Source organism: Sebastes fasciatus, chromosome 11, assembly GCF_043250625.1.
Source record: "Sebastes fasciatus isolate fSebFas1 chromosome 11, fSebFas1.pri, whole genome shotgun sequence".
In the NCBI taxonomy this organism is placed as follows: Eukaryota; Metazoa; Chordata; class Actinopteri; order Perciformes; family Sebastidae; genus Sebastes; species Sebastes fasciatus.
Genome location: NC_133805.1, coordinates 1760486 through 1773329, shown reverse-complemented (window position 1 = coordinate 1773329; position 12844 = coordinate 1760486). Strand labels below are relative to the sequence as shown.

At 36.8% G+C, this 12844-nt stretch overlaps 2 protein-coding genes across 2 annotated transcripts; both read left to right on the top strand.

Moving 5' to 3' along the window:
* The first annotated feature begins 68 nt into the window (after positions 1–68).
* LOC141776360 (tripartite motif-containing protein 16-like) lies at positions 69–2944 on the top strand. Its single transcript, XM_074649875.1, has one exon. The coding sequence runs from the start codon at positions 420–422 to the stop codon at positions 2094–2096; it is 1677 nt and encodes a 558-aa protein (XP_074505976.1). The 5' UTR covers positions 69–419; the 3' UTR covers positions 2097–2944.
* Positions 2945–5996: 3052 nt separating this feature from the next.
* LOC141776359 (tripartite motif-containing protein 16-like) lies at positions 5997–9098 on the top strand. The gene has a single exon (XM_074649873.1). The coding sequence runs from the start codon at positions 6561–6563 to the stop codon at positions 8247–8249; it is 1689 nt and encodes a 562-aa protein (XP_074505974.1). The 5' UTR covers positions 5997–6560; the 3' UTR covers positions 8250–9098.
* The last annotated feature ends 3746 nt before the right edge of the window (positions 9099–12844 follow it).

Here is a 12844-nt window from a genome sequence, read left to right as displayed (position 1 = left end):
TATTTATTTATAGGACGTTTGTCCCAAAGCTTGCTGCTGTATTTCTCCCCTCCACCTTAAAGCAGGAGCTTCATTGAGCTGTTAGTGAGACTACAGACAGAGTTCACTCCACCACCGAGGGGGAGGGTGGAGGGGCTGGATTATCTCTCTCATACCGCTCCTCTTCCTGGAATGAAGCAGAGCCTGATAACCCCCTCCCTCCTCTTCCTCCTCTCAAACACAACAGCTGCACTCTGTCCTCTTATTTCCTCGTTCCCTCCCCTTCAGATCTACAGTTTTGAAGATGGGTGTAACCGACATGGTGGTGCAGTGAGAGCTGACAGGCTGCATTCAGTGCACATGTTGTTTAGATCAGAGCTCAAACTAGTTTCACTTCTCAGGAAGTGAGACTCAGACAGTCGTCGTCTCTGAGAGGTGAAATGGCGCAGCAAGAAAATCAGCTGGACCATGAAAGGTTCTCTTGTTCCATCTGTCAGGATCTACTGAAGGATCCGGTGACTGCTTCCTGTGGACACAGCTACTGCATGAACTGTATTAAAACCCACTGGGATGGAGAGGATGAGAAGAAGATCTACAGCTGCCCTCAGTGTAGGCAGACCTTCACACCGAGGCCTGTCCTGATGAAAAACACCATAATATCAGATTTAGTGGAGGAACTGAAGAAGACTGGACTCCAAGCTGCTCCTGCTGATCACTGCTATGCTGGACCTGAAGATGTGGCCTGTGATTTCTGCACTGGGAGGAAACTGAAAGCCTTCAAGTCCTGTCTGGTGTGTCTGGTCTCTTACTGTGAGAAACACCTCCAGCCTCATTATGATGTGGCTCCATTAAAGAAACACAAGCTGGTGGAGCCCTCCAAGAAGCTCCAGGAGAACATCTGCTCTCGTCACGATGAGGTGATGAAGATTTTCTGTTGTACTGATCAGCAGTGTATCTGTTATCTCTGCTCTGTGGATGAACATAAAGGCCACGACACCGTCTCAACTGTAGCAGAAAGGACCGAGAGGCAGAGAGAGCTGGAGGTGAGACGACTCAACATCCAGCAGAGGATCCAGGACAGAGAGAAAGATGTGAAGCTGCTCCAACAGGAGGTGGAGGCTGTCAATCCCTCTGCTGATAAAGCAGTGGAGGACAGTGAGAAGATCTTCACCGAGCTGATCCGTCTCATGGAGAAAAGAAGCTGTGATGTGAAGCAGCAGGTCAGATCCCAGCAGGAAAGTGAAGTGAGTCGAGTCAAAGAGCTTCAGGAGAAGCTGGAGCAGGAGATCACTGAGCTGAAGAGGAGAGACGCTGAGCTGAAGCTGCTGTCACACACAGAGGATCACAACCAGTTTCTAATCAACTACCCCTCACTGTCACCGCTCAGCGAGTCTACATCCAGCATCGATATCCTTCCTGTGAGATACTTTGAGGACGTGACGGCGGCTGTGTCAGAAGTCAGAGATAAACTACAGGACGTTCTGAGAGAGAAATGGACAACCGTCTCTCTGAGAGGGACTGAAGTGGATGTTTTACTGCCACAACCAGAACCCAAGACCAGAGCTGGATTCTTACAGTATTCAAGAGAAATCACACTGGATCCAAACACAGCACACACACATCTGTTATTATCTGAGGGGAACAGAAAAGCAACATTCATGAGAGAACATCAGTCTTATTCTAGTCACCCAGACAGATTCACTGGTTGGTATCAGGTCCTGAGTAGAGAGAGTCTGACTGGACGTTGTTACTGGGAGGTGGAGTGGAGAGGGGGAGGAGTTTATGTAGCAGTCGCATACAAGAGTATCAGCAGATCAAGGAGGGAGGATGAATGTATATTTGGACTCAGCGACAAATCTTGGATGTTATATTGTAACAATAACGGTTATACATTTCATTACAACAGAGTTCAAACTCCCGTCTCAGGTCCTCAGTCCTCCAAAGTAGGAGTGTACCTGGATCACAGTGCAGGTATTCTGTCCTTCTACAGCGTCTCTGAAACCATGACTCTCCTCCACAGAGTCCAGACCACATTCACTGAGCCTCTCTATGCTGGACTTATGCCTTATTCTATTTTTAGTGTTGGAGACTCTGCTGAGTTGTGTAAACTCAGATAGACAGAAGTCATTTAAAGGGACAGAGGGTTAAATTGTCAGACTGCTAATTAGAACAAGACTCGAATGGCGCTGTCCGGTAACGTTATTCCAGTTGTTTTTTTTGTACCAGGCTGTAAACATGTTTATTTCTGCTGTACAGTTTTAACATGGAGGTCTGTGGGGATTGACTCTCTTTTAGAGCCTCTAGTGGCCGTTAGAGGAACTGCAGTTTGTTGGCACTTCTGCATCGGCTTCACTGCTCAGCACCGGAGGTTCCCGCTTGGTTTTAACTCTTAAACTCATTTAGTCTCTGTGTTTGTCGCTGATTGTTGCGTCATGTCTTCACTGCACAGAGATCAGCTGTCACTCAAACGTTGTGGGCGGTACTTTGACGTCGTCTCATGAGTTGTAAATGTTGAGTGTCTTCAGGTGGTGCTCCGTCCTGTGTCTGTTTCACTGCTCATGATGATGATGATGATGTTTCTCTACATGAAGATGTAAACTCCTCTGAGCTCTAAATGTGTGATGAATATTCGTAGTGATGTATTTGTATGTTGTTGTGTCTCTTCCACTGCATGGCTCTGAAGAGACAAAGACCTCCTTTATCCTCTAGATACTCTGTTCTCTTTGTAAAGAGATCTAGAATCACATTGATGTGATGTTGTTGTTGTTCTGAGGTATTGTAGAAGTGTAATCCTCCTGATCATAATCAATAAGGAGATCATTCATTATTCTCTTTCTCATGGCTGAGATTCTGGTCAAACCAGCTGATGGTGAACATGAGATCATTGAATCCTTTAACAGACTTTACTGATGGGATGTGTGAACAAAGTGACGCTTCACATGATGAATAAACTAACGTGAACAAAGTCTTTTCTTCCTGTCTTCATTCCAAAGTATCAGACACAGCTGGTGGAGAACATGTGAAACTACTATGAGAGAATAACTGAGGCCTCCTGAAACACCACAAAGTCCAGAGTTCATGTTCAGAGCAGGAGAGCGTTTGTCAGTCGGTCTCTGTCCTTTCAGCTTTCCTCACTAAAACAGCTTCGTCACACACAAACGAGCAGAGTTTTCTATCACTCGTTGCTGTTTCTTTACAGACAACATTTTCTTTGTGCTCTGAGTCAATAGAGAGGATTTATTACACAGACTTCAGAAACTGGAGAAACAGTCAGAATTCAGTTGGTCAAGTAATTAATAAAAAATAATATAGAAAACAATTTTACAATTTAAATACAATAAAATAAGTGATTAATAAAATAACAATAAAATAAAATAGAATTATACAACTTAAATAAAATAAGTAATTAATAAAAAATAAAATAGAAAAACAATTTTACAACTTAAATAAAATAAAATAAGTAATTAATAAAGTAGAATAAAATAATACAACTCAAATTTAATAAAAAATAAGTCATTAATAAAATAACAATAAAACAGAATAAAATTATATAACTTAAATAAAATAAGTAAGTAATAAGATAGAATAAAATAATACAAATTAAATTCAATAAAATAAGAGATTAATAAAATAACAGTAAAATAGACTAAAATTATACAACGTAAATAAAATAAGTGATTAATAAAATAATACATATATCTTACATTTTAAATACATTGAAATACAATCAAATAGAATAAAATCATACAACTTAAATACAAATAATAATGATTAAAATAGAATAAAATCATACAACTCTAATCAAGTATGTAATTAATAAAATAACAATACAATACAATTATACAACTTACGTATAATTAGATTAATAAAATAATAATAAAACAGAATGAAATTATACAACTTAAATAAAATTAGATTAATAAATAACAATTAAATATAATAGAATTATAATAAAATTAACAATAAAATTATACATCTTAAATAAAATTAGATTAATAAAATAACAATAAAATAGAATACAATTATACAACTTAAATAGAATAAGTCATTAATAAAATAACAATAAAAAGGAATAGAATTATACAACCTAAATAAAATAAGTAATTAATAAAATGACAATAAAATAGAATGAAATTAACAATAAAATTATACAACTTAAATAAAATTAGATTAATAAAATAACAATAAAACAGAATAAAATGATACAACTTAAATAAAATTAGATTAATAAAAATAACAATTAAATAGAATAGAATTATAATAAAATGAACAATAAAATTATACAACTTAAAAAAATTAGATTAATAAAATAACAATAAAATAGAATAGAATAATAAATAATAAAATTTACGACTTGGAAAAAAATAAAAATATGTCTGGAAAAAGTCAAAGTATAGTATATCAAATAATTTCATGAAAAAGTCATAGTATAGTATGTCGAAAAATATCACAAAAAAAGTCATAGTATAGTATGTCGAAATATTTCATGAACAAAAGTTATAGTATAGTATGTCGAAAGATTTCATGAAAAAAATGTCAAAGTATAGTATGTTGAAAAATATCATGAAAAAACATGACACGCGGCATGACACGCGGCATGACACGCGACATGCACACCACCAACATCCCCGAGTCAGCCACCGGCCCTTCGCTTAGTTTACCTCCACACCGGGCCTTTCTCTTAGTTCTCCTCCACGCCGGGCCTTTCTCTTAGTTTACCTCCACGCCGGGCCCTTCTCTTAGTTTACCTCCATGCTGGGCCCTTCTCTTAGTTCACCTCCACGCTGGGCCCTTCTCTTAGTTTACCTCCACGCCGGGCCTTTCTCTTAGTTTACCTCCACGCCGGGCCCTTCTCTTAGTTTACCTCCATGCCGGGCCCTTCTCTTAGTTCACCTCCACGCTGGGCCCTTCTCTTAGTTTACCTCCACGCCGGGCCCTTCTCTTAGTTTACCTCCACGCTGGGCCCTTCTCTTAGTTTACCTCCACGCCGGGCCTTTCTCTTAGTTTACCTCCACGCCGGGCCCTTCTCTTAGTTTACCTCCATGCTGGGCCCTTCTCTTAGTTCACCTCCACGCTGGGCCCTTCTCTTAGTTTACCTCCACGCCGGGCCTTTCTCTTAGTTTACCTCCACGCCGGGCCCTTCTCTTAGTTTACCTCCATGCTGGGCCCTTCTCTTAGTTCACCTCCACGCTGGGCCCTTCTCTTAGTTTACCTCCACGCCGGGCCCTTCTCTTAGTTTACCTCCACGCTGGGCCCTTCTCTTAGTTTACCTCCACGCCGGGCCTTTCTCTTAGTTTACCTCCACGCCGGGCCCTTCTCTTAATACGCATCCAAGCCGGGCCCTTCTCTGAGTTTACCTCCACGCCTGAACTGAAAGTGTTGAATCTCATTACGTTGGATCCTTAAAACTTTCTCCAGCTTCATTTGAAAAGAGGGAAAATGAACTTTCTATATATTTCAGAAACATTTTGCAGCATTAAGTCATAAAAACTCATGGAGTTGAACAGTTAATCCATTTGACTTTTGTCCTGAATGTCACTTATTTATTTATTATCTTCATCATTTTTTAATAGTATTTTGATATGTTTTTCTGTTTGTATGTACGTAAAATAAATTTTAATGCAGATGATAATTTGTGTCTTCAGAAGGTGTTAAAGTGAAATATCTTATTTAAATGTTTATTTGTTTTGTTTTGTCCACTAGATGTCGCCAGCAGACACATTATCTGTTCCTGAACATGTATAATATTTATATTTGACTTCTATTTATGGAACCCAGCAGCCGGGCTAAAAGTTTAATATATAAATAAGAAAATAGTTATAATAGTATGAATATTTATAATATTGTTATTGTTCGACACAGTACATTTCGGTAGACATTAAATATATGACAAAATAATTTAAATAATTTAGTTTTACTTTTGTACGGCTCTTTGTAGGCGGACGTTTCACTGGCGTCCGGCAGTCGCTTTCAGTCCAAAATGGCTAAATAGATCTTATTTTTCAGCATTATTATTTGCACTGTTATAAATATTTATTATTTATATTTTCTTATGATTTCTCTATTTTTATGTATATTTATTTATATTCTACAGTGGGAGCAAAATTAACTCAATCTTCCTCCCCGGGGGTCAATAAAGTATTTCTGATGCTGATATTTATTTATTTATTTATAGGACGTTTGTCCCAAAGCTTGCTGCTGTATTTCTCCCCTCCACCTTAAAGCAGGAGCTTCATTGAGCTGTTAGTGAGACTACAGACAGAGTTCACTCCACCACCGAGGGGGAGGGTGGAGGGGCTGGATTATCTCTCTCATACCGCTCCTCTTCCTGGAATGAAGCAGAGCCTGATAACCCCCTCCCTCCTCTTCCTCCTCTCAAACACAACAGCTGCACTCTGTCCTCTTATTTCCTCGTTCCCTCCCCTTCAGATCTACAGTTTTGAAGATGGGTGTAACCGACATGGTGGTGCAGTGAGAGCTGACAGGCTCCATTCAGTGCACATGTTGTTTAGATCAGAGCTCAAACTAGTTTCACTTCTCAGGAAGTGAGACTCAGACAGTCGTCGTCTCTGAGAGGTGAAATGGCGCAGCAAGAAAATCAGCTGGACCACGAAAGGTTCTCTTGTTCCATCTGTCAGGATCTACTGAAGGATCCGGTGACTGCTTCCTGTGGACACAGCTACTGCATGAACTGTATTAAAGGCTTCTGGGATGGAGAGGATGAGAAGAAGATCTACAGCTGCCCTCAGTGTAGGCAGACCTTCACACCGAGGCCTGTCCTGATGAAAAACACCTTAATATCAGATTTAGTGGAGGAACTGAAGAAGACTGGACTCCAAGCTGCTCCTGCTGATCACTGCTATGCTGGACCTGAAGATGTGGCCTGTGATTTCTGCACTGGGAGGAAACTGAAAGCCTTCAAGTTCTGTCTGGTGTGTCTGGTCTCTCACTGTGAGAAACACCTCCAGCCTCATTATGATGTGGCTCCATTAAAGAAACACAAGCTGGTGGAGCCCTCCAAGAAGCTCCAGGAGAACATCTGCTCTCGTCACGACGAGGTGATGAAGATTTTCTGTTGTACTGATCAGCAGTGTATCTGTTATCTCTGCTTAATGGATGAACATAAAGGCCACGACACCGTCTCAGCAGAAAGGACCGAGAGGCAGAGAGAGCTGGAGGTGAGTCGACTCAACATCCAGCAGAGGATCCAGGACAGAGAGAAAGATGTGAAGCTGCTCCAACAGGAGGTGGAGGCTGTCAATCGCTCTGCTGATAAAGCAGTGGAGGACAGTGAGAAGATCTTCACCGAGCTGATCCGTCTCATGGAGAAAAGAAGCTGTGATGTGAAGCAGCAGGTCAGATCCCAGCAGGAAACCGAAGTGAGTCGAGTCAAAGAGCTTCAGGAGAAGCTGGAGCAGGAGATCACTGAGCTGAAGAGGAGAGACGCTGAGATGAAGCTGCTGTCACACACAGAGGATCACAACCAGTTTCTACTCAACTACCCCTCACTGTCACCGCTCAGCGAGTCTACATCCAGCATCAATATCCGTCCTCTGAGCTACTTTGAGGACGTGACGGCGGCTGTGTCAGAAGTCAGAGATAAACTACAGGACGTTCTGAGAGACAAATGGACAAACGTCTCATGGACAGTGTCTAATGTGGATGTTTTACTGCCACAACCAGAGCCCAAGACCAGAGCTGGATTCTTACAGTATTCACGAGAAATCACACTGGATCCAAACACAGCACACACAAAGCTGTTATTATCTGAGGGGAACAGAAAAGCAACAGCAAAGAGTGAAGATCAGTCTTATTCTAGTCACCCAGACAGATTCACTTATATGCGTCAGGTCCTGAGTAGAGAGAGTCTGACTGGACGTTGTTACTGGGAGGTGGAGTGGAGAGGAGATGGAGTTCATGTAGCAGTCGCATACAAGAATATCAGCAGAGCAGGGGAGAATGAATGTGGATTTGGATCCAATGACAAATCTTGGATGTTATATAGTAACAATAACAGTTATACATTTTGGTACAACAATATCGGTTTTACAATTCATTACAACTATGTTCAAACCCCCGTCTCAGGTCCTCAGTCCTCCAAAGTAGGAGTGTACCTGGATCACAGTGCAGGTATTCTGTCCTTCTACAACGTCTCTGAAACCATGACTCTCCTCCGCAGAGTCCAGACCACATTCACTGAGCCTCTCTATGCTGGACTTGGGCCTTATTATCATGATGGAGACTCTGCTGAGTTGTGTAAACTCAGATAGACAGAAGTCATTTAAAGGGACAGAGGGTTAAATTGTCAGACTGCTAATTAGAACAAGACTCGAATGGCGCTGTCCGGTAACGTTATTCCAGTTGTTTTTTTTGTACCAGGCTGTAAACATGTTTATTTCTGCTGTACAGTTTTAACATGGAGGTCTGTGGGGATTGACTCTCTTTTAGAGCCTCTAGTGGCCGTTAGAGGAACTGCAGTTTGTTGGCACTTCTGCATCGGCTTCACTGCTCAGCACCGGAGGTTCCCGCTTGGTTTTAACTCTTAAACTCATTTAGTCTCTGTGTTTGTCGCTGATTGTTGCGTCATGTCTTCACTGCACAGAGATCAGCTGTCACTCAAACGTTGTGGGCGGTACTTTGACGTCGTCTCATGAGTTGTAAATGTTGAGTGTCTTCAGGTGGTGCTCCGTCCTGTGTCTGTTTCACTGCTCATGATGATGATGATGATGTTTCTCTACATGAAGATGTAAACTCCTCTGAGCTCTAAATGTGTGATGAATATTCGTAGTGATGTATTTGTATGTTGTTGTGTCTCTTCCACTGCATGGCTCTGAAGAGACAAAGACCTCCTTTATCCTCTAGATACTCTGTTCTCTTTGTAAAGAGATCTAGAATCACATTGATGTGATGTTGCTGTTGTTCTGAGGTATTGTAGAAGTGTAATCCTCCTGATCATAATCAATAAGGAGATCATTCATTATTCTCTTTCTCATGGCTGAGATTCTGGTCAAACCAGCTGATGGTGAACATGAGATCATTGAATCCTTTAACAGACTTTACTGATGGGATGTGTGAACAAAGTGACGCTTCACATGATGAATAAACTAACGTGAACAAAGTCTTTTCTTCCTGTCTTCATTCCAGAGTATCAGACACAGCTGGTGGAGAACATGTGAAACTACTATGAGAGAATAACTGAGGCCTCCTGAAACACCACAAAGTCCAGAGTTCATGTTCAGAGCAGGAGAGCGTTTGTCAGTCGGTCTCTGTCCTTTCAGCTTTCCTCACTAAAACAGCTTCGTCACACACAAACGAGCAGAGTTTTCTATCACTCGTTGCTGTTTCTTTACAGACAACATTTTCTTTGTGCTCTGAGTCAATAGAGAGGATTTATTACACAGACTTCAGAAACTGGAGAAACAGTCAGAATTCAGTTGGTCAAGTTTAAAAAAAAATGTAACACAGTAACATTGATATTCTAGCACTAGAATATTTAAAATAATAATAAGTAATCAATAAAAAATAAAATAGAAAACAATTTTACAACTTAAATACAATAAAATAAGTGATTAATAAAATAATAGTAAGATGGAATACAATTATACACCTTAAATAAAATAAGTAAATAATTAAATGACAATAAAATAGAATAAAATCATACAACTTAAATAAAATAAATAATTAATACAAAAATAAAATAAAAAACAATTTTAAAACTTAAATACAATAAAATAAGTGATTAATAAAATAACAGTAAAATAGAATACAATTATAAAACTTAAATAAAATAAGTAATTAATACAAAATAAATTAGATAATTTTACAACTGAAATAAAATAAGTAATTAATAAAATAGAATAAAATCATATAACTTAAATATAATAAAATAAGTAATTAATAAAATAACAATAAAACTGAATAAAATTATACAACTTAAATAAAATAAGTAAGTAATAAGATAGAATAAAATAATACAAATTAAATTCAATAAAATAAATGATTAATAAAATAACAGTAAAATAGACTAAAATTATACAATGTAAATAAAATAAGTGATTAATAAAATAACAATAAAATGTAATTAAATTATACATTTTAAATACAATAAAATAGAATAAAATCATACAACTTAAATACAAATAATAATTAACAAAATAGAATCAAATCATACAACTTAAATTAAATAAGTAATTAATAAAATAGTATAAAATTATACAATTTAAATATAATAAAATGAGTCATTAATAAAATGACAATAAATTAGAATACAATTATACAACTTAAATAAAAGAAATAATGAATAAAATAACAAATGAGATAGAATAAAATTAACAATAAAATTATACCACTTATATAAAATTATATAAATTACAATAACAATAAAATACAATAAAATTATAATAAAATTAACAATAAAATTATACAATTCAAATAAAATTAGATTAATTAAATAACAATAAAATAGAATACAATTATGCAACTTCAATAAAATTAGATTAATAAAATAACAATAAAATAGAATAAAAATATATAACTTAAATAAAATAAGTAATTAATAAAATGACAATAAAATAGAATAACATTATAATAAAATTAACAATAAAATTATACAACTTAAATAAAATTATATTAATAAAATAATAATAAAACAGAATGAAATTATACAATCTAAATAAAATAAGCAATTAATAAAATGACAATAAAATAGAATAAAATTAACAATAAAATTATACAACTTAAATAGAATTAGATTAATAAAATAATAATAAAACAGAATGAAATTATACAACTTAAATAAAATTTGATTAATCAAATAAAAATTAAATAGAATATAATTATAATAAAATGAACAATGAAATTATACAACTTAAATAAAATTAGATTAATAAAATAAGAATAAAATAGAATACAATTATACAACTTAAATAGAATAAGTTATTAATATAATAACAATAAAACAGAATAAAATTAACAATAAAATTATACAACTTAAATCAAATTAGATTAATAAAATAACAATAAAACAGAATAATATTATACAACCTAAATAAAATAAGTAGTTAATAAAATGACAATAAAATAGAATACAATTAACAATCAAATTATACAATTTAAATCAAATTAGATTAATAAAAAAACAATAAAATAGAATGAAATTATACAACTTTAATAAAATTTGATTGTTAAAATAACAATAAAATAGAATAGAATAATAAATTAAAAAAATTACAACTTGGAAAAAAATAAAAATAAAATAAATATATATTTATATATATATACAGTATATATACAGTATGTGTGTGTGTGTTAAAGAAGGAGCCTCATTGAGCTGTGAGTGTGACTACAAACAGAGTTGGAGGATTAGGAGGTACAGCAGTGAGCGGATTCTGCTTCAACAGGTGACTCTCTGGTCACCTGGTGACGTCAGCACCGCGTGCTGGATGTCACCTGCAGCAGGTGAGCTCAGCAGCGTGTTTGACTCTATTCTGTCCATGTGAAGAAAACAGACAGACGATTCCAGAACCGGTTAATATAAAACCCACATCGTGAGCTCAACCGAAACCACCGGTACCACCGTGGACCGGTACCGGTACCGGGTCAGACTGTGGGGGTTGGAGCCATCTCAGAGGGCTGATTAGATCCAGGTGATCCAGGTGAAAGGTGGAGGTGTTTGATTAGAGCAGATGGAGCTTCTCTCTGTTTGAGTGGTAATAACTGGATGGATGAGGAGAAAGTTCTGTCAGTTTTCTGGTGACATCAGAGGACAGAACCAGAACAAACCTCCACAGTGGGAATAAAAACAGGCTCTGATTAGGTCAACTCTGACTGGCTCTCCCATGTGGATCAATAAGTTCCTGTTCTTCATCATCAGAGAGTCCAGGATCTGCTCTTCATCATCAGAAAGTCTAGGATCTGCTCTTCATCATCAGAGAGTCCAGGATCTGCTCTTCATCATCAGAAAGTCTAGGATCTGCTCTTCATCATCAGAAAGTCTAGGATCTGCTCTTCATCATCAGAGAGTCCAGGATCTTCTCTTCATCATCAGAAAGTCTAGGATCTGCTCTTCATCATCAGAGAGTCCAGGATCTGCTCTTCATCATCAGAGAGTCCAGGATCTGCTCTTCATCATCAGAGAGTCCAGGATCTGCTCTTCATCATCAGAAAGTCTAGGATCTGCTCTTCATCATCAGAGAGTCCAGGATCTGCTCTTCATCATCAGAAAGTCTAGGATCTGCTCTTCATCATCAGAAAGTCTAGGATCTGCTCTTCATCATCAGAGAGTCCAGGATCTTCTCTTCATCATCAGAAAGTCTAGGATCTGCTCTTCATCATCAGAAAGTCTAGGATCTGTTCTTCATCATCAGAGAGTCCAGGATCTGCTCTTCATCATCAGAAAGTCTAGGATCTGCTCTTCATCATCAGAGAGTCCAGGATCGGCTCTTCATCATCAGAGAGTCCAGGATCTTCTCTTCATCATCAGAGAGTCCAGTATATAGTAGTATAGTATGTCAAAAAATATCATGAGAAAAAAAATCATAGTATAGTATGTCGAAATATTTCATGAAAAAAAAGTCATAGTATAGTATATCAAAAAATTCATGTCAAAAAATCAAAGTATAGTATGTCAAAAAATGTCATGAAAAAAAAGTCATAGTATAGTATATCAAAAAATTCATGTAAAAAAAAGTCATAGTATAGTATGTTGAAAAATATCAGGAAAAAAAAATCATAGTATAGTATGTCAAAAAATATCATGAGAAAAAATCATAGTATAGTATATCAAAAAATTCATGTAAAAAATTCAAAGTATAGTATGTTGAAAAATATGAAAAAAGTCAATGTATAGTATGTCAAAAAATTCATG

Bases quoted from the DNA above. Each gene is read 5' to 3' on its own strand.
- LOC141776360 (XM_074649875.1), top strand. From the start codon at position 420: ATGGCGCAGCAAGAAAATCAGCTGGACCATGAAAGGTTCTCTTGTTCC.
- LOC141776359 (XM_074649873.1), top strand. From the start codon at position 6,561: ATGGCGCAGCAAGAAAATCAGCTGGACCACGAAAGGTTCTCTTGTTCC.